The following is a 22,552-nucleotide window of genomic DNA, read 5'->3' as shown; positions in this document are numbered from 1 at the left end:
GGAAAACAGAGAGAGAGAGCAATTAAGTGAGAGGCAAGCAGCCATATCCCAGCCACCAAAATTGACATTATTTTGTTACATCCCAGTGGCACTGGTGCACCACAAAGATACTGTATAATCAGCCATGTGACAGTCGGCAAAGAGGGCAAAGAGAACAATTAACAAGAAGTTAAGACTCCAGAGGCTTCAGGAAATGGACCACGTTACCATTGTTCTAGATGGCTAGAATCCCCAGTTAGCAGGCTGGCTAAATCGGATGCACAGACCAGCACATCTGCTGTAGTAATTAACCACTGGAAAACCCACCAGATCTGCAGGTCCACGCTGCACTCAAAGGTGACAGACTATGGGCCTACAGATCTGGTAAAGAAAACTAAGGTGTTACCATGAAAAATAAACAGTGAAGATGAGAACTGATCTCCATTAAGAGGATGTCAGGGTTAAAGAAGACGTGTCAAATAATATGGTACCACACAACACTGTCAGAAAAAAGATGTCAGTTAATATTAAAAACGCCTCGACATATTAAGGAAATATGACCATATCATACTGAAAAAACACAGGCTTGTCTCTGCATGATTGAGGCTCATTGTTCCAGTATGTAGTACCCATACTACTTTGTAGCATTCAGACCACAAGAAGACTGACGGGTCAAAACAGTCCGTTCCTGACATTAACATTTTCATTTGGAGCTTCAGCAGTGTGGAGCTTTCTTCTTTTTTCATGTACTTATTTTTGTCCAGCACTGAGCACCCATTCATTCTTTGGAAGAGCGTGCTCTACCTTGGATTGTAAATCTGATGCATTCGCAATGCTTAATATAAATAGTCCTTGTTAAATATATTCATAAGTAAAAATATGTAACATTCAATTTATCATTACAGCATCTGTCTAGTCTAGTCTGATAGAACTGCAATTGACAGAATTCAATTTGACACAAAACCATGGAACTACCGCTTCAAAACGAATGCTTGCACAGAAGGTTGCACAGTATGACTTTAATGAAGCCAACTAATTGGTGACTTAGGCATAGATAAATAGATACACATTAATCGCTCAGTTAAACACAAACATGAGCTTAATCAGAGAGATGGACATTCTTGGCGTTCTTAAGATACCAATACCCGCCTCTTGAGTTGTTTGCGTGTCTTGCACTGGACTAGGGCAGCATCCTGTGTGTGTGATGTGTGTTTCACTGTCTACAAATTCAGTAGCACTCACATAAGACGCTAGAGTCAACATTACATCATCACTACCCTCCATAGTGCCTCCCATCGACTGAGTAAATATAGTTCTCTCCATCTCTACTGTGACTGATTTGCAGCTATAAAAGCCATTATATTGCCTTTCGGCAAACATAACACTCCTACCCCTGACGTGACACACAGACACAGGTTTGTGCTATAACACTTGTGTACTAGGGGCGACAGAGGCTCAAGAGGTAGGGCGGTAGTTCTACCCGATTCTATCCCCGGCTCCCCCTGAGTTAGTGTCGAAGTGTCCTTGAGCAAGACACTGAACTCCTAACTTCTCCCGATGAGCAGGTTGGTGCCTTGCATGGTTTTCTCTTCTGTACTGCATTATAACCTTGATCCATATCCTACACACAACCAACAACAGCGTGTTGAAACTTGACTAGCAAAAAATGTATACTGGCTTTCCGTGAGGACATCTCGTCCTGGCAAAAGGCAGGTATAAGAGCACAAAAACACATACAGATGTAGATGGACAGACCTTTGCCCTTCCGGGAACTGAAACAGCCAGTCTTCTGGTTGGCGGCAGGGGCGGGACCCTGGTTGAGAGGCAGGGCTTCCTGGTAGCGCTCAAAACCTGGGATTTCACGGTGCACGTGATAGGACAAGTTCCTCAGCAGACACACACTGTTCTCTATCAACTGCATAAGTGAAAGAGAAAGAGAGAGGGTTATTCTGGGATAATTATTTTACCTGAACCTTGGTTAAGGTCAATGTCACAATCGATGTGGTTGTGGAATTCCCATTTCAAATTAATTGTACTCTTCCTATGACAAATCAAACTCAACTTGAACTTTATTGTCACATCACAAGTTTACAGGTGCAAGAGTGGGTGAAATTAAAATGAGAAAACGTTTCAACTCACCTTGTTGTCCACGTCTTTACAGTCAATCTGGGATTGGACAATGTACATGAGCGAGTCGACCAATCCTGTGCACTCCCTCAGCTTTCTCCTCGCCTCACTGCGCTCTGAACTCACATTCCTGAAGATGGCAGAAAGGTGAGATGGGGGAGAGAGGCGGAAGAACAAAGGATTAAGAGTAGCAAAAAGCACCGTTGTGGGAACGAGGGAGAAAACAATGGGAGGGAAAAGGGAGGAATCAAATGAGTCAATTTGGGTGGTTAGAAGGGGATTCCAGCATACAATGCTCAGACATAACCACGGTGTAGTTTGTGTGAAAGTCCAGTGCTCTATAGAGAGAGGATAAGAGAGAGCTTTGACTCAGTTCAGGTTGCACAACTCTGGGCAGCATTCCGTTCAGTTGTTCCGTCATTCATCACATAGATCTGATCTTTGTTCAGATCTACAGTGGCTGGATGTGTGTGTGCAAGCGGGATTGAGGGAGGCAGCTGAGAGCAACCGACAGTAGTCACCTTGCATTGGTAAAGTGAAGAAAGTGGTACTCAGCCTAGGTCTTTTATACTGGCCTTTTTTGCACAGTAACTGACTGACATGCTCAACATGGAACACATTTCCTACCACAGTAAGGGGAGCAGCTGAGCTTACAGTATGTCCAGGAAACAAACTATTGATTTCCATATTCATTTAGTTGCATTTTATAAACAAGTCTGCTATAAACACGTTTTATTTAATAAAGGTTTAAAACTTCTGTGCAGACATTATCTGCGTGTACAGAGCTAATTCACTGCTTGTCCCCGGCAAAATAAAACCTTTAGGAATGGTCAGTATTCTATATCTTTGTTCACAGAACTGCCATATGTAGAAATCCTGTCCTTTACATCTATCCCAGTATTGTCAAAGGGTCACAGTGTCACACCTCTCCTTTTCGATGCCTCTTCCGTTCCTTCCCCTGACCAAAACGTCTTGGTTTGTCCTCTGTTGCCCTCACATTCCTTCCCAATCCATCTGTCTTGTGTTACTTGTAACAATCTATCACGTCTCTACAATGTCTTCCCTCTACAACTACTCACTCCTTCTTTTCACCTCCTCCATATTCATTGGCAGTCAGGCAAGTTGGCCAAGAACTCAGGGCCGGTAGGCAAGTGACACAGTAGAAAACTGGCACTAACCAGCCCAAAATTCTATTTTGGTCTTACTTTAAGACACAGAATAAAACATTTTATCACATTTCTTAAACGTGGAAATTATTCCTACGCATTTCCAGCTGTGACTTCCCACCTCTGCAGCACAGTCTGCCATCACAAGCGTGCACACTGCACACTATTATCGTTAAATGCTCAGTCTAACCAAATTGTGATTAAAGTAGGCTACATTATTGCAGAAGATTCTTCAGGTAATCTTTTAGTGACACACACACACACACACACACACACACACACACACACACACACACACACACACACACACACACACACACACACACACACACACACACACACACACACACACACACACACACACACACACACACACACACACACACACACACACACACACACACACACCATGTATATACAATATCGAGAGCCATAACGTGATGTAATGAAAAATATATGACGTATGAATCCAATTTGGGTACGGTTTCAAAGCCCAATTGTCTTCCATTATAAAATTTGTGTTAGTTATACATACATATAAATATATATGTATATACATAAAAAGTAATAATATAGTGCAGGGCCAATGCAATGTTGTAAAAAAAATCTAATTATGCAGGCTTAAATCTGTTGAATTGATATAGAGCACTTATCATCAGTAAACTACAATGTATCATCATGATTTCCATTTTGCAACTCAGTGTGATGCAACTGTGGTTTTCACATGTCTCCCCCCTTCTCAGCTTCCTCCACTGGCTCCCGGTTACTGCCCGCACAAAGTACAAAACACTGATGCTGGCCTTCAAAGCACGTCCATACCTTCAAAGCCTGATCGAACCCTACAACCCCACCCGTGCACTCAGATCAGCTAACACAGGGAATCTGACAGAACCCTCACTAAAAACCCCGGGACAACGATCCACTCGTCCTATACTCTTTACCCTCCAGGGCCTGGCCCCCAAACTGTGGAATAAACTCCCCATTGCAATTAGAACTGCAGACTCACTCCCTAGCTTCCGCTGTGGTCTGAAGACTCACCTCTTCAGACTCCACCTTAGCCCACAGCACTTACCGTAGCACTTGCCTACCCTCAATGACCATACATGTCATTTAGCATTGTTTATATGTTCTTGATTTGTATAGTTTTTACTGAATAGGTGCTTGGTCTACCTAATTTTTTCTTAGATTACTATTTAAATGAATTTGATGTCTTGATTTTGATGTATTACCTAGCTTATGTAAGCCTGGATTAAGACAGACAGTACCTTGTATGTCCTACAATGAAATGTGAGGGGAAAGATGGGTAGAGTAATAACAATAGAGCTCATTGACACCTGGAAGGCATTTGTTGCTTACAAGGCCACAAACAATATGTCCAATTCATGATGGCTACATACCACATGTCACTGAGGGAAATAAAAGGACCTTGTGCACCCTGTGAGTGTCTGATAGCTTAGCCTAATAGACTAATCACAACTCACAGTGCTACGTGCATTAAGTCATGAAACTGAAAACAAAAACATTTCAGAGAACAGACATGGCACACACAACATGAAACGGCATTGCATCCCTGTTTTAATGCTACTAGTAGTAGCATTAAAACAGGAATGCAATGCTGTAGTGGCGTAGTAGCCTACTACTCACTGCATCAGAGTACACACACCACAAAAGATAATGAAGCTAACAGTTCTTTCCCAAACCACACAGCTACAGTAGCAACTCTAACTAAAAAAACGAAAAAGATTAGTCAAGCTGGAAACTTACAGCCTTGTATGTTCACTTGATTTATTTTTATTTTTTTAAGTACCTGTGTTCGATTGTTGTTCTTTATTCACAAGCGCTTGCCAATATTTTTCATTGGTGAAATATATATAAATCCCACAGCACAGAGACTTACTGTAGGCACTTTCAAGCTGGTGCCCGTATTTTAGCCATATCTTTATGGCGAAATTGTTCTGCGAAAATAGCTCTCTTCAAGCTCTCAATGTGTCACATTTTTACAACCTACTGTATGCGCAACACTGTCATACACAACATAAGGAGACGCAAAGTTTGCGTTTGGCCGCAACGATATGCTTATTCCCCTCTATTGCTCCATTCCATCCCTTCATACCTCAGGCAGCCAGCTGTGTTGGTGAGAGACGTCTCCCACTCTAGATGCCTGGGCTTGCAGTTCTCTTCTCCTCCACCTGCTCCGTTGCTCCCTCTCTCCCAGCCCGAGTGGGCCACCATGACCTCGTCAGAGAGGGCGTGCAGTGCGTGGTCCACTATCTCCATTTTTACTGAGTCATGAGATGACAAGTTCCACAGTGTGCCTGGAGACAGGAGGGGAGACAGTCTTCAGAACCATCAAATGTGCTGTCATATTTTTCATTAAACCAGTAAGACTCCCTAATCGGGAGATAAGTGACCGCCAAGTCGCTTGTATACACAACCTCATGGTGGCGCTAGAAGAGAGGCATGTGAGAAATCAGGGGAGGAGGTTGTGGTTTGCCAGCCAAGGAGTGTGTGTGCAAAGTTTGGCATGGATAGGGGCAACGCAGGAGATAAGAGTAGGGCCAAAAGTGTGACGTGACGACGGACAGACAGACTGACAGACAGCCGGTGGAGGTTTTAATAGTAACTTGCAACAATACTCATAGGCTTAGGAAATTAAGCTCTTGAAGCTACACTATAACTTTGTTTTAGTGAATAAAATGTTATGTTGTACAATCTGTATGGTAGAGTAGGTATTTAGTAACTGTGGAAGGGTTTGACCACTTAAGTGCGCTGCAAATAAAATGTATGTGTTATTATTGCCTGAAGGTCAAAATTCAATTTCTCCCATGAGCAAGCAGGTGTGCTCTACTAGTAGAAACATTAGCACTTCCACTGGAGACCCAGGTTTGATTTAATTCTGGTTAGGACATGAAAGCTACAGAGTGCAGCTTTAAGCCCTGGCCTAGAATATATATTGAATTACCAATTGCCGAAAATAGCCGATGTACAAGCTCATAATGCATCACATCACAATGTTTGGTGAGCTTGTAGATATTCTCTTCTCGCCAATAGATGTAATGAATAATAATATTACATTCAAAATAAGGCAGTTGAAAGTGATTAATCAAAGTCAATTTAATATTTTGTGTGCATTTAATATTGCATGTTTTCCAACATTTTCATCATGTTTGGAACTCATAATGCACATTAACTCAGTCGGTGCCATATTTAAAGTGGGATGACCTCTTATATTGCCGGTTCACCAACAAAGGGTTAAAAAAATAGTGTGCACGCTGGTGCACACATTCGTGCACAGATCATGCACTATGCATGTGCATGCTTTTCACAGCTTTCAAACAAAAAAATCCGCTTGGAAATCCGTTCAGGCATTCAGGAGAAAGGGGCCCTTATGTTTTCTTCAAATGTAAACAAACATGGCTGCCATGTTTGAAAGATGGGGTTGGTATGGGGGTTAAACATGCAATTTCGCGATCGCGATCATGCCTAGTACACTGTTGGAGGTCCAAAAAAATTTTTTTCAAAAATTTTTTTTTCAATTTTTTTTTTTTTTTTTTTTTTATTATTTAAAAAAAAAAGACGTTCAGAAGACGTCTGGCAGGGAGGTCCATAGTGAAAAAGACGTTTTAAAGACGTTTTTATCATAGAAACATATTTTTTGGCAGGGTATGAGTTAAGCTGGTTTTCATTTTGAAAAGGGGGTTGGTTTGAAGTGGAACAACTCAACTCCTCAGTCAGTCAAGAGTCAACAGCAGCACGGCACGCACTGCAGTCACACAGACAGGCTGGCTGGCTAACTAAACATGCTTAAAAAAATTGTTTCAACCGAAGCTCGGAACTACAGACACATGTACCATACACATCCCGGGACTATATTCCTTTTGAAACTTTCGTTTCAACACAGAGGACTGGAGTCGATGCCTTTAATGCAGCTTTAGCTTAGCGCTGCTACTCTGCTCTGGAGGGGGATGATGATGAATGATCACACAGAGACGGCGACTAGACTAGAGTATAGATGTTGGATCGTGATAAACATTATCGCTATTGTCGCTATTTTCAGGTGTACAGTATGAGTATTACCAAAGCTCATAGCCTACTAGCATAGTGGCATAAAATGCAGGGGAAAAAAAGACAATATATTTGTCAATCACGAGTACCTTGTACGACGATTAATCGTCTTCAGAAATTCCTAACTGCGACAGCCCTACCTGTAATGGTGTCAGTGAGGTCCTGATCACGAGTCTTCCTCAGCAGCCTTATCAGGGCCGGGACTCCATCACAGTTTTTAATGGCAATCTTATTGTCAGGATCTCTGCCATAGGATATATTCTTCAGAGCTCCACAGGCCGCATGGTGCACCTACACAGAGTGACAAGATGTTATCCAAGAAGCACACTTAACTCATTTAGTGCCACCCCTTTCACCACTAGAGGGCGCCCAGTGGCCAGAGAAAATCCCATAGAGATATGCTGGTATATGCAGAAGCCCTGCAGCCATGACTTGCCTGAACACTTTCCTTTGTGCATGACTGCATGTACAGGAAGAGGATGAAGTTAGCTTGAAGTTAGCTATTGGCTACCAAGCATTTTAGAAGCCTTATTTTCGTCAACTTAGCCATGATTAAACCTTGCACACCTCATGCATGGGAAAAAAACAGAGAAGAATGAGCTCTGAAAAATCCAATGCAATCCTGGATTGCATTGGAGTGGATTTGTGCAGTTTGTTCACAGCTTTCAAACAAAAAAATCCGATTGGAAATCCGTTCAGGCATTCTTGAGATAATCGCCCTTATGTTTTACATGTAATGTAAACAAAAATGGCTGCCCTGTATGTTAGATGGGGTTGTATGGGGGTGGAACATGCAAAATCGCGATTGAAATCATGTTCACCAGATTTGATGGGGTCCAAAAAAAAAAAAAAAAAAATTCAAAAAAAATTTTTTCAAAAAAAAAAAAAAGTTTTTTTTTTTTTTTTTATATCCCGAACTTGTTCGGGATAGGCACCCTGTGATACGATCATATATCCCGAACTAATTCGGGATAGGCACTCAATGAGTTAACTTCAGGGCCAATTGCAAAATGAAGGATAATAATTGGCATAAAATTATAAAACATTATAACACAGATTGTTCCTTCACCTGAAGGTGGAAAGAAAATAATGAACAGGAACGATTGGCACAGCTCCCATTACTTATGGTAGGTTAAGTAAAGACACAAAGACATGAGCTGAAAAGAATGGAACTGGAACACTAACTATAACAACTAAGCTGATCAGGGACGTGCTGGCCATTGGGAAAAGCGGGACAACTCCCGAACGGCCGGTTCATTCCCGGCCGGTCCAGGCCGGCCATTAGAAAAAAAAATTAAATAAAATGTCGGCCTTTGTTCCATTTTGGGGGCTGGGCGGCCAACAAAGTAAATCGTCACTGTCGGCTAGAAACCTCGTATCTCCAAGTTTCAAATGTGTACATTTTTTCTCAAAGCAAAGCCCTGCTTCATCATACAAGGCCATCGCACAAAAGTAGTGAAAACAGCAGATCTACAAGCACACAACGCCTCGCGGTGCGAGGCGTTGTGTGCTTGTAGATCGGCTGTTTTCACTAGTTTAAATCATTTTTAAAATGATAAATACAAAACAAACGGTTTTGGACGTACAAGGTTTCCACCCGACAAATCTTTGAGTAGCAGCAGCAGCGCTATAGAGAGAGATCTCTCTCTATAGCGCGCAATGAGGGCCTCTACAACTCTTTTTCCCGGGCTGAATCAGGGGCCCAGCACGTCCCTGAAGCTGATAAATGGGTACTCACTCCTAATTAATAAGACTTTGAGTGCTTTTATTTTGTAGTGGTCCCGACTAAAAGTAGGACTCTGGCTCTTACTTTGAAGAGCCAGAGTCAAAACGTGCACGCTTTGTGTTACATTTAAACTATAATCCGGATGTTGTTATGTTTCACCATGGACAGGCTAAAGCTATCAGTGGTTGATCATTGTCTTGCTATATTGCTGTGAAGAAATGCGGTTCCAAACTTTTTATTTATTTAGATAAAGCAGCTTTTTTGCAGCACAATGAATGGATGGCTATGGAGTATTTTTGCAGACGCGATGATGTAATCGTCTAATGGAAACAGATCCGCAAGTCTCCATTCACCAACGGGACCCCACGACTGTGTGGTAAGGTTTTATAATTAAATATGGTATAAATCCAGTTCGGGATAGGCACTCAAAGTGTCAAAGAGCTAGAGAGACAGGGAGACCCGTATTACTGAACAAACACTCTAGAGCAACAATTACTATCAGAATAAAGAGCTTTAACCTTTTAACGAAAAATATATATATATTTTAACCCAAAAATATCAATTACCATACCTTTAACAGTGACAACGTTTTGAAACAGCTTATCAATGTTTTAAGACTTAAATAAAATTAAAGTAAATGATCCATACTGATTTATTGGAAAAAAAAGACAGCAGATAACAGGGCATAACGTGACAGTTACACACCTCTTTCTTGGGGTTGTCCAACATGCTGACTAACGATGGGATGCCCTTCATACGACGCACATCAGTCTTCACCTAGAAAATAAATTCACACATGGCACTCATTAAAGTCACTTTGAATCAGAAAACAAGACCAAAAGACAAATGATACATGGGTGTATTCGCGGCACTTACCTTGTCGTTCTTGAACGTGAGGTGCTGTAGGTATGCTGCTGCATTACTCTTCACAGGGTCCAGCCTATAGTTGAGCATGGCGATGACCTCAGGCAGCTCTGGCTGGCGCCAGCTTCCGGGTGGGGGACCTTTCCTCAGGGTGCTGTCCAGTGAGGCCATGCTTCCTCGTTCACCCTGGGCCAGTGGAGCTCCGCCTCCCCAGTAATACATGTCCCCTGCACCGCTCATGTCCCCATCTAGTGTCCCCTCATAACTCCTGTGGAGAGGAGAGCTCAGTTAGGATACAAACGGTGCCCAAACCAACCTAAAATATTACAAATACCAACGCAACATGTTGGTTGCTTGAAACATCTCTTATGTTTCTCAATGCGAAGCATTAATTAGGCTTTAAGGCACTGTCTCCCAAACACTGGGTCGGGACCCATTCGTGGGTTGCAGACCAATTTCTATGGGTCTATGGTTTCCTATATATTTTGTTTTGAATTATACATAAATTCAATGTTTTTTTCCTAAAGAATTTAATCCATAATGTAAAAAGAAAATCTAAGAAATTCCATAAATTACAATACAAATGTTTAAAGAAGTAGTGAAAATAGCCGATCTACAATTTCTCTTTTGGGTCACGGGCCAAAAGGTTTGGGAACCACTGCTTTTAGGTGTATGAACATGATATCACCACCAAAAGGAACACGCACCTTAACTAGTTCATCAATAAAACACATCCTCTTACCCGGTCCTGCGTGGGGGTCCGTGGAGGAAGGCATGGTGGTTGCGAGGTACGGTGCTGTAGTGAATGGGGGGTCCCATCCCATAGTCAGGTTCATCATAGCCCATGCTGCGCTGGTCGTCCTCCAGGCCATAGGGTTCTGCAACAAACCTCTGAAGGCCTGACAGCTCCATATTACTGCCCATGCGAACCTACACACACCAGGGATACACATAGTTGCTACCAGCACGGCTGTCCCAAAGTAAAGTAAGATGTGATCAAGCTACTGAATAGTTAATTTATGGGACAATACTGATTCACATTATTCTATTTGTGAGTAATAATTATAAGTCTACTGACACATCGGCTTATCGCGGTGGGTACTATTTTCTTTTTTACGCCGGTATAAAATTCTTCCCAGAACGCCTTCAACACTGTTTCCACCAAGTGTGCTCTCATATCAATCAATGAATATTCACTGTGACAAGGTACTGACACCAGAGATGTAATGTTAATTAACAGCAGTCCAGAATAATCAAAACCAACTATTAAGCTTAAAACGAGTTAATCAACCATAATAACCAACACATGGACTCGCTGCCAAAGGGTAGACTTTAACAAGAGATGGCTATGCACCGTAAACTCCTGAGCGTTACATTTTAAATGGATAGTTAAAATAAATGACCCTTGCCGAGTGATACTAATGTGTATGCAGCTCACATATACATACACACCTGTGGCTGAGCAGCATAGGGGTCCAGCTGGTTTCTGCTGGGAGCTCTGTAACTTGGATCCAGAGTTCTGTAGCCATCTGGGTGGACTGGTCTGTGTGACATTTTCACAAAACGCATATCATGGTGATTGAAACAAGGCTTTAAACTACAGGAACCATAACGACAGGAACCATAAAGTATTTATGAGAAATGTTTATTAAGGTAAGAAAATCAAATGTAAAAGTTTGGGGGAAATGGATGGAATCCTATGGGGAACATGTTGCTTCTGGTGCCAGAACAGCGCAACTAGCGGCCAATCATAGGAACTTTCAGTTAATTTCATTTTAAATCGGGACAACTACACCCGAGCAACATACGCTAAAAATAATGTTTTTGAGCAAACAACGTGTGACGAACAGTTCTATTACTATTACTACTATTACTACTACTATTCAAACACATAGTCACACTGTACCTGTAGCGGTCATCCATGCGTGCACCTCTGGTCAGACTGGCGTAGGTTTCAGAGGGGGGTCCAGGACGGTAGTCCTCATATCCCCCCGGGGGTCCGTAGTGATAGTTGCGGGGCACTGTGTGGGTGGGGTAGTCCATGGGCACCCCTCCTCCCGGGGCCTGCCTGTAGACCCGGTCCATGGGAGTGGTGTATCCCCCCACGCCGGACCCCCCACCGTCCAAGGACATTGTGTCGGACATGGAGGGGATGACTGTTCGAGTGGTCGTGGTCTTCACCACCTTCTTCACCTGTGAGAGAAGAGGGAAAAAGACATTGAACAAAAGCAGTAATAAAACATAAATGCCTTTGCAGATCACAAATTATAACAGGTGTGCACGTCTTTGTCATCAAACTAGCATATCTGCTCTATATATACCGTGGTTTCTGTGCGACGTGTGGTCCCATCATCGCTGGTTTCCACAGAGATAACGGGGACAGATTCCTGAGGGTCTTCCTCCACCGTGTATGACTCCTGCACCACTTGACCAGGCTCCATCCTGAACTACACAACAATCAAAACAAATGTTTAATGCAGGGTTCTCCAATTAGTTTTCCCCAAGGGCCGAATTATGTCTAGGGTACCAAGCCGAGGGCCACAACATTGCAGGGGGCGACGGTGGCGTTCCCGCTACTCCATTGACAGTTCAGATATCGTCGTTGTCTGGTGAAAATCCTAACCTAAAACCGTTCGTTTTGCATTTATCATTTTCAAACTAGTGAAAACAGCCGATCTACAAGCACACAACGCCTCGCGGTGCGAGGCGTTGTGTGCTTGTAGATCTGATCTGCTGTTTTCACTACTTTTGTGCGACGGCCTTGCATGATGAAGCAGGGCTTTATGTACAAATTCCACCCGACAACGGCGATATACTAGTGTTGTTGCTGCTCTTATATCCCCATTATTACTGGGGTTGGTGGGGGCCAGACAGTAGCCCCCCGCGGGCCGCAAATGGCCCGCGGGCCGCCTATTGGGGAACCCTGGTTTAATGTATGCTCCACCCTGAACTACACACAACAATCAAAACAAATATTTCATGTATGCGAGGAAGCCCAATGGAGAGCCTCATTTGCAGTTTTAACGAGTCATGTAAAACAGTACTAATTGAGGTTGGCCAAATTTCACCAAGTTGAGTAAGTAGCTGACGGAAGGCCACCATAAAACACTACTGTTTTATATGTGCAATTACTAAAAGGTTTAACTGTCAGATTGTAGGGGAAGGACATCTACCTGGCTTTCAGATGTGTCACAGTGATATTTCCTCCTAAATCATTGGTTATTATTATTGTATATAGACGAATACAAAGAAGTCATAAGTGTTAAAATGTTGTTTTTCATTGGACATGCCCAACAGTTAATTAAGAATGTTCCATACATGTATGTGCTTCTCCTTGCACAAGAGACTTGGGTACTACTCTTGCCTTTATTATTATTTTAGTACACACCTTATGTACATGTATATTTGATATTGTTTTGTTATTTGACATTTTACTTCACAATCTTTGTAAACACTTCTATTAATTAAGACCGCTTCACAACAACAATGCAAAAAAGAATCAAGACATTCCACATTCTCATTCCATTCATTTCCTGGTTGTTGAGGTACATCCACTTTGGCAAGACATGACAGGAATGTTATTTTAAATGAAGTGGTGCAATATTAATATCAATGTAATGTTTCTATATGCCTGTTTGATAGGGAAGTGTGCAGCTTACAAAAATAAACCAATATACACAGGGAAGACATCTCTTCTAGGGAAGACCTCTTCTAGAAGAGTAATGTCAACTCCATAGAAACGGTACCAAAATAGCAGCACTGCTTTTTAAGATTAATCAATAATATTCAGGCTCTGTAACGTTAATTGTGTTAATCAAGTCCATCTGTACCACAACCATCCTTTAAAAATACAGTTATTTTTCTTTTTTAAGACTAAATCTTGTTTTCATACCAAATTCCTCAAATACACGATTAAAGGGAGGTTCCAACTTCCACCGTGCCTCAAGCTAAAATCAGGCTTGTATGGTGCATCTCAGGAGACACATATAGCAGGTAAGAAGAAAACACTGGAACAACTCCGACAACTGGAGCCTTTTCTTAAAACAGGGTTCCCACACATCTTTACCAATTCATTTCCAAAGCTTTTCCAAAACTTTTCCAGAATATTTAACCCGATTTCCAGGACTATATAATTCAGCTCAATAACGAGTCGCTTACTCCTATGCGCAATGCCCAAAGACAGGTAGTGTATGGCAGTGGTTCTCAACCTTTTCTGGCCGTGACCCACAAAATAATCATATTTGAACTGGGGACCCGGGCACCCTGACGAGCACTAAGAGTAGAGGAATTTTGTATAACACGGTTTTATTGTGAAAATAACCGCGTTGTGAGCATGTAGATCGGCTATTCTCACAATTTCTGCCTCTAATATTTGACAATGTTTAATTTGTCATTTCAGAGGTATTAACAAAATCAATAACCAAAGGACCTTCCAGGACCCTTGATCAATTCCAAAACTTTTCCAGTACTGGAAAAATATTTTTCTAATTTCAAAATATTTCCAGGAATTTCATGACCGTGGGAACCCTGCTAAAAGAGCAGGTATGACCTGACGAAGATGTGACCGACATAAAGACGTTGTCATTCCTGCCTTGCTTACACCCTGCTTTATTAAAGACATTGTTCGAGTTGCTCCATGCTTTGTTACCCCCTCAAATGTTTTTGTTTTTGTTTTTTTTAGCTCAATGGAATATGGAAGTGATAAAGACGCTTTCACAGTGTATGCTGGAGTTACAGCATAGGGTCAGCAACCTGCAAGGTGCAGAGAATAAACAGGTGCACTGAGAAGTTTAGGGGTATTCCAGCATGTAGTGAGAAAAATAACTTTATTTTAACAAACCAATGTGCGTGCCTTATCCATCTACTGTATCTTATAATAGTGAAAGCCATGTCTACCTATAGTCAGAAACACTTACGTGATGTGTCCCGTTGATGTATCCCTCGTTCAGTGTGAGCCTCTCCAAGTCTGCATCACAAGGAATACACCCGTTCTGCAGGGAGAACGCAGGACATGTTAGGAAATGCCATGCAAAGCTACAATATGAAACAGCCACAACAGGAGCCATGCACATGGAAACATAGGGAGCGAAAGGGATGGACACATAGATGTGGACACAGCAACACACATGTTTCACATATAATTACACATCATGTTCAAACAGCTGAATTATTCCAAACATTTGGAGCAGCAGGTTACTACCCAACAATGAGAATGACACAACAAGTGACATAAATATGTGCGTGGCTGCATGCACACATGCACAAACGCAAGAGACTACAGCACTTTTTTATCTATACATACCTCAGAAACATAACAATGACAAAGTCATGAGAATGAACAATCAGAGAAATATAATATATATATTCTTTTACTTTCCAACATTTGTCAACATTACCAGACCACATGGTGATAATGGGTGTGGTGTGTTTTGCCCATTCCAGCCACATGGGGAGCCCTACCAATTTGAACGACAATTTACAGCTTTGTCCTCAACAAAGGGTGTAAAGAAGTACACAGAGGGCTGGTTGCTCAACAACGCTGTAAGGAATGGGCTGCACTCATATCAAAAACACAAGAGTAGTATCAGGTTTTCACAGCGAGTCAGCCATAGAAAGAGGGTTTAATGGCACTTGGGAGAGACCGGGGGGGACATTACTTTTGAAAAAGCCATGCACAACAGGATCAGATAGAAGTAAATTGGAGAGAGAGGGGTAACAAGCTCCCGAGAATAGAACACAGCATGGAAGCAGAGACGGCTGGCAGAAGAGAACAAGTGAGAACCTGTCAGTTAAGACTGACGGTGGTGTTTGGTTGCCTGTGAGGGAGAGGCAGAGGCATGTCGAAGCCTCTGGCCTTTGTAAACACACAGCCGAGATAAGAACCAGCACAGGCCACATTTCTCACACACGCACGCAGTTACGCTACCTACATTCTGTGCTACATTCTGTGCATTCTGCTTATCAACCACACAGATTACCTGGGAATCGGACTTGACCCTGTTAATGTGTGTGCACACAGGCAATAATGATGCAGAGAAAGTGATCAGGTGGGACAGTGCTTGCTAGTTTCGGTTTATGTTGGATGTTTCAAAAGTTGCCGTAGTGTGGTTGGGGTACGTATATGCACAGTAGTACACAACTGAACATGTCTGTCAGGGAGTTTTGTGAATGAATAAGTAGGCCTAGCTGTCTGTATCTATGCATGTGTCAGAGGAAATAAAGGATGATGTCAGTTTTCAGTCTCTAAACCAAGTGACTGACTCTCTGATCATACAGATGGGGTGTAGAAGTCAACACAGGTATCGATTCTAGAAATTAACAGTAATACCAAGACCTGTGCATTTTCATTACAAATACAATCATGAATGCTTTTTGAGATCGCACATCATGACATGAGCCAAACAAAAAGCAGAACCACACAACAATGACAATATCAAGAAAGCTATCGACCTTTGCATGCAAACATGAGTGAATGGAGGACACAAAGGTATTCCACTGGTATGACTGACAAGAGGGAGATGATGTGGGGAGGGCAGTTATTCACAAATGAGACACGGAGGGTTACTGAGAATCCGATGGAGAGGGTGGAAACGATGTGTGAATCGTGATGATCACCAATGGGTGAGGCGCAAAACAGGGAAGCCATGGCATGGGTGACCCACCTCCTCAGATAAGCAACGTTGTAAACAATGTTGGGCAATTTGGGCAAATATATAATTGTTTTCAATATGATAAATATAATGTGATTAAAATATTTATCACTTTATCATGTCCACTAGTTCCATTTTATATTTCTTTATATTGTTGAAAAATAGGAAGTATAAGGAAATCAATCATGCTATAATGAGGAAACTCATAAGGACATTAGTATTTCAAATACATTTGTTCCATATTCATAAATATATCTCTAAAATTGTTCTGCCCACCGCAAATTTTAACTTGGTGCCTTTCCAATTTTCAATAAGTTTAAACATTTTTCCAGGGCATCTAACAAATGATCAACTATCCAGACCATATCCAAATTGAGCCAAACTGAGGAGGCATTTTGAACCCAGGCTTCTTGGCCAACGGTCATTCAGCCAGCGATGGGATGAGGATGATGACAATGGGTGACCTCACTCGAACCCAGACAGGGTCCGGAGGTCTTTTCAGAGGATGGGTGGTGGTGGAGGAGAGGGGTTGTTTGGCGTTTACCTGCATGGTGGGGAGGGGGCGGGGCAGGGTACCAGCACATGACCTGCGCTCGTCCTCCAGAGCTCGGCTGAGCATCTCAAACTGCCTCTCCTGCTCCCGCACCGAGGCTAGCAGGGAGGCTGTGCTCGCACACTGCTCCATTCACACACTGAGAGCAGAACCGAGAGATAAAGATAAAGAAAACCTTATTGCCCATTAAAAATAGAACATAAAATGGAAATGTACCTATGGCAGGCACACCGGCATCCAGAAAGAGTAAGGCAGCACCAATATGATTTACAGCAGAAACAGGTTAGACAAAACACCCGAAACCAAGAAACAAGTGAACCATCACAGTCAGGATGGCGCTAAACCCATCTGTACTGTGCACATCAGGAGATGGTGAAATTCAGTTGATAAGCAGGGGTGAGAAGTCTGACACTGGGATGTGATGAAGAGAGTACAGACTGAGGAGGGCAGTGAATACAAATGAAGCGTGTATGATTCCAGTTTAGGAATGCGATGGAAAGTAAGATGCACAATTAATCCGAAATCGTGATTTTATGTTTCATAATAAGCAATCATGAAACTTCATTCAAAACACCTTATTTTGCAGCATTGCACGTTTTCCCTTTTCTCCTTATTAGTACACAAGAGTTAATAACCATTACAATCTACGATCCATCTTCGCATCCATTAGGGTAACAAAGGCACGATAAAATCAGAGGCCAGTAAACCATTTGAACAAAGACGTGACACATTTCAAAAATCTTCCAAAAATATATTTTTGGACCCAAAACCATCGTCACCAAGAATTGTGATTAATAATCATGATTACAATATTAAACAAAAATAATAGAGCCCTAATCATTTCCACCCTAATCATGCAGTGACAGTCCTAGACTAAACTAACACGCCTGCAACTCCAACGGATTTAAAAATAGAGGAAACGTGAGAGAAACCAGAGCAGAAGAGAAAAGAGAGAGATTATCACAGTGTGTTTTCATGGACAGCGTGTGATGCTTGTTAGCACTTCTGTCTCTGTTCCCACTGGGTGGAGGGAAGAGAAAAAAGAAGGGAGAAGTGGAAGGGAGATGAATGCATATGAAAGAGAGATAGTCCAAAAATATTTCAACCAGGGAGGCAAGTTTACACATTCAGCTTGCTGCAACATTATGCTGCCTGAAGCACAACAGTCTAAAGGACAAAAGGCTTAACAAGGGAAAAGGATGGAGGGCTGAATAATAAAATATATATAATAAATAAAATTCAGGGGGGCCCACTGGCCTACTGGTCCAGGCGCATACCACTTAGGCATTGCCACATAGGCATGGATGCCTGGCAGCGTCGCCGGTTCGATTCCTGATCAGGACGACCTTTGACACATGTCACTCCCCATTTCCTGTCAGTCTACTACTGTCCTATCAATAAAGGCATAAACGCCCCAAAACAATCTTTAAAAGTAGACTGCACCACAAAAAAAAAATTGTAAAAGTTAAAACAATGATATATCTACTAATAATATTTTAAATTGCCATATAAAAGTGGTGGTCTATTTATATGCACTGGAGGTAGCCAGGTACCAGGATACAGTTGAACAATCAATCAACTCTTGATGCACAGACGGTATCCCTGTAAACAGTAGCCTTGCAAGGCCGAACCTCAATATGTAAACCATCTCTACCCTGGCAGAGGTTGTGTTGACAGTGGAGGTCTTGCAGATATCATGCATGCCATGCAGCCATAGCCTAAATAATGCATAGTTTCAAACTATGAAATGAGATTTGTTCAAAATGACATGGTATCACGAAGCACTGATATTGCCTCTTAGTTCCTGAGGACACTCCCAAATCCTGACATCACTCCCTGGGACAGGGAGTTATTTTTGAGCAGTGCTAACCGCTCCTACATCTGGCATTGTGTGTATGTCCGTATGTCCCGCAAAGCCTGGCATTGGCCAAGCTTCACGGGACATAACTAAATGAACTCATAAAAAGGCATCGCTCACTTGGTGTGATTTTTTGTTTTGGAAATCCCGTAGGCAAATAACTGGGAGCAGCAATGGCCGACAGGACCTGATGGAAAGACGTGGCATCTAGGATCTCTATGATGATGAGGCAAATCACATCATATAATAACTGTGCTCCAAAAATAAACAAATCAGCCCCGCAATGGACGACTACCGGCTCCGCCCCCTCCAAAAGCTGCCTCCGCCACTATCACAGCGCGCCGCTATTGGCTTCATTCACTTCAATGGGAAATACGGCGGATTGTACACACATTTTACACATTAAATATTAATTCCGTTTTGGACCCAGAGCTTCGAAATCTCTTCCAATCCATCAACAAGGCCTGGATCTGCATTGGAAAAAATATTTAGACCTTTACACTTTTAAAACAATACGACATAGGAATATATAAGGTCGCAGCAGAGGAATAAGGAACATGTCCATGGTTGCTGGACCACAGAAAGCCGTTTCAAACCAATTTAAATATGAATGGACTGTATTGGCCTAAACGACAATAACCCATGACTACAAACACCTTATTTGTTATGTTAAATAGCAACTGATATGTAATGTACGTCTGTGAATGTCTGAATGAACAGGGGTAGCGACGCGAAGTGTTGTATTTCAACTCTGCTTTCGACTGCAGGCTGTGGGTAGGGGCGTCACAAGGGGGGGAAAAGTGGGACTGACTTACCAGGGCCCACGGTGGAAGGGGCTTAATTATTTTAGACTTTATCGATTGAAAAATAGCAGATATACAAGCTCATAGCGCGGCACTGAGTGCCACGCTGCGAGCTTGTAGATTTGCTATTTTTGAAATCCCACAATGAAGAACATTCATGTGGGCCCACAGCGAATCCTTGTACCCAGGGCCCAGAATTTGATGCGACACCCTCTCCCTCTGCGGCTCGGCAGCTAAACTTGTCAGGAATCGCGAACATTTCACGCCAGAGATATCAAATGTTATAGATAAGATTTATAAGCAATCGGCATGATAAGAAACATGTAGCCTACATTTGAAGCAGTTTATTCTGGTTGGTTGTTTGTGTAATGGAGAGTAATAGCCTCTAAACTAATCAGTGAAAAGTGAAAACGGCTCTGTATAGGTCCAGCAGACAGGCGATTTCCTCATTCTGCTGTTGCGTCCTTATATATTCCTTTGTCGTATTGTTTTAAAAGTTTAAAGGTCTACATATTTTTCCAATGCATATCCAGGCCTTTGTTGACGGATTGGACGAGATTTCGAAGCTCTGGGTCCAAAACGGAATTAATATTTAATGTGTAAAATCCGCTGTATATCCATTCAAGTGAATGGTGCGGCTGTGATTCTCGTCGGAGGTCTCGGCGGAGAGGTGGGGGCGGAGCTCCCGGTAGTCATGAATTTTGTCAGGTATGTGACTCTGTGTGCACTGTCGTTTATGATATTGAGTTACATTTTGATAAAAAAAACCTTTGTATAAATTAGTAATTTTACACCATCAGTTGATATCCATCAGTTGTAGCGCAGAAAAGGCTGAGTCCTGCACAGCACACTGTTACAACATTATTGATAGGGATACAATGTTTCGGTCACTCAGTCCTTCATCATGCCTGATGAAGGCCTGGGTGTTATAGGCCAATATCTAATTCCGGCCTTCTGATCTATAGGCCGGGCTCTAGCTAGGGCTAGGCAATACTTTCAAAATTCTAATCACACTACCATATGTTTTACCTAATAACTTGATATTAATAATAATGTGATCATATTTTGGGGATTACTGATGTGTTTTCTGAAGATCTTTAATTCAGAACATTCTATCACTTTACTGTATAGCTTTAGACGAGGAAAAGACAACATTTACATTTCACATAATCAGAATCTGTTTATTGGCCTGTATTTTCAATGTATGAGGAATATGACTTGGCTCTTACAAGCTATATCATTATTTAAAACCCTGTCTTACACATTTTTCCACAGAACCAACCAAAATTTTTAACACAGCTTTTTTGTTGCTGTAGATTAATTTAGAAAAGGCTAGTAGGGACTAGGAAGACAGGAAACTCAGGAAAAAGATCAGGGTTGGACATGCCTCACAAATCTAGAAGATTCTAATCTAATCTCAGGCCAACAACTGTAATCTAATCCCATCTCAATTATTACCACAAGAAAAGCAAGAAAAAGCAGCATTCCAATGACAAAACAATTACAACATGCCACCTTTTGAAGCACAACTTTAAATCTCTTCAGGGCCTACTGATCATTCCCAACAGGTTTCATGACCTGACCCCTCAAGTTATTTTGTTTAAACATACATACAAAGACAGACACACGGACAATAGCCTGCCATAAAACATGCAAGACAATCTAAACCCAAATCATAAAATCTCACAAGTTTGGCCAAATTCTTCTCCACTGATCCTGGTCTTCAGAGAAACTGGTGAGTGAGAAATGAATGAGTCAGGGAAAGTCCTTTGCAACCTTCAGTCTGCAAATTAGTCTGACACACTTGATGACAGATGCAGGGCTCATCTCCAAAATTGGTAAAAAATCATTTTCTACTTCAGAGTGAGTCGACTGACTCAGGTGGATCAAATCAGCACCCCACTAGCACTGTATTCACTGTTGGCAGGCCCCGTCTACCTCTCTGACTCTCTCAAGCGCGCGCACGCACACACACACACACCTGTCTGTGGTGGCTTTGTGAACAATGAGACCTGTATTGAGTATGCCGTGTCTGTGAGCCAGAGAGAGCGGCTGACTCTGACACACAATAAAAAGTGTGTGTGTATGTGTGTGTGTGTGTGTGTGTGTGTGTGTGTGTGTGTGTGTGTGTGTGTGTGTGTGTGTGTGTGTGTGCGCGTGCGTGCGTGAGAGAGAGAGAGAGAGTAGAGGGGAGGGGTTGGGGGTATGTGGCTGACGTTTGTTTTATCCTTGAAAACTCAAACAGAGCAGCAGTGAGTTTCGGTGAAATGAATCCTGTCTTCCCCATTCCTTTCCTTTTCCATGGGAAGCATGCATACATTAACCACAACAGGTCGACAGCGAGACAGAACTACACACAATCGTCACACATTCCAGTGGGGAGCTTTTGCATGTTATATCCTGTCCCAGCTGTTGAAAGAAATCCTGAAAAGGGGTAATCCTTCCCTCTTTCCCCTGACAGTTCATCGACTTCATCCTTCTGTTGCATCACACTTTTTTCCCTGTCTACCTCACCAATTAATTTACGATGAGAAAAAGCAGACATGGTTACTTTGTCTGACCCACTCAAACGCAGTGCTTCTATGGTGGCTAAATATATATATAATTTATACATAGTTGTTGATGGCTGTATCTATAATGATCAAGCTATCAATACTGCTTATCATTATTGAAACGTTTATATTTATATAGAATTTTACAATATCGTCCAGATAGTCCCACACATAGGCTATATATAATGTCCAAATACAGACTCTATCTA

The 22,552-nt window shown here is 42.1% G+C and overlaps 1 protein-coding gene across 3 annotated transcripts in view; it reads right to left on the bottom strand.

The window, feature by feature from the left end:
* The window catches only part of ctnnd1 (catenin (cadherin-associated protein), delta 1), a 44,933-nt gene that overhangs the window by 13,131 nt on the left and 9,250 nt on the right, over nucleotides 1-22,552 (bottom strand). For 2 of the 3 annotated variants that reach the window (XM_080722004.1, XM_080722005.1), the window contains exons 2-13: nucleotides 17,122-17,269; nucleotides 14,844-14,918; nucleotides 12,249-12,374; nucleotides 11,834-12,120; nucleotides 11,380-11,470; nucleotides 10,670-10,857; nucleotides 9,940-10,195; nucleotides 9,769-9,840; nucleotides 7,478-7,628; nucleotides 5,386-5,587; nucleotides 2,119-2,236; nucleotides 1,735-1,894 (exon numbers count right to left, since the gene is read on the bottom strand). In XM_080722004.1, the coding sequence (XP_080578130.1) occupies nucleotides 1,735-1,894; nucleotides 2,119-2,236; nucleotides 5,386-5,587; nucleotides 7,478-7,628; nucleotides 9,769-9,840; nucleotides 9,940-10,195; nucleotides 10,670-10,857; nucleotides 11,380-11,470; nucleotides 11,834-12,120; nucleotides 12,249-12,374; nucleotides 14,844-14,918; nucleotides 17,122-17,262 (1,867 nt within the window). In that variant the 5' untranslated portion in view covers nucleotides 17,263-17,269. The remainder of the gene's footprint in view (nucleotides 1-1,734; nucleotides 1,895-2,118; nucleotides 2,237-5,385; nucleotides 5,588-7,477; nucleotides 7,629-9,768; nucleotides 9,841-9,939; nucleotides 10,196-10,669; nucleotides 10,858-11,379; nucleotides 11,471-11,833; nucleotides 12,121-12,248; nucleotides 12,375-14,843; nucleotides 14,919-17,121; nucleotides 17,270-22,552) is intronic. The other variant, XM_080722006.1, reaches the window with a different exon arrangement.

This window comes from Nannobrachium achirus (assembly GCF_963921795.1).
Source record: "Nannobrachium achirus genome assembly, chromosome: 3".
NCBI lineage: Eukaryota > Metazoa > Chordata > Actinopteri > Myctophiformes > Myctophidae > Nannobrachium > Nannobrachium achirus.
The sequence above is the reverse complement of the archived record's forward strand: the minus strand, read 5'-3'. Positions and strand labels throughout refer to the sequence as shown.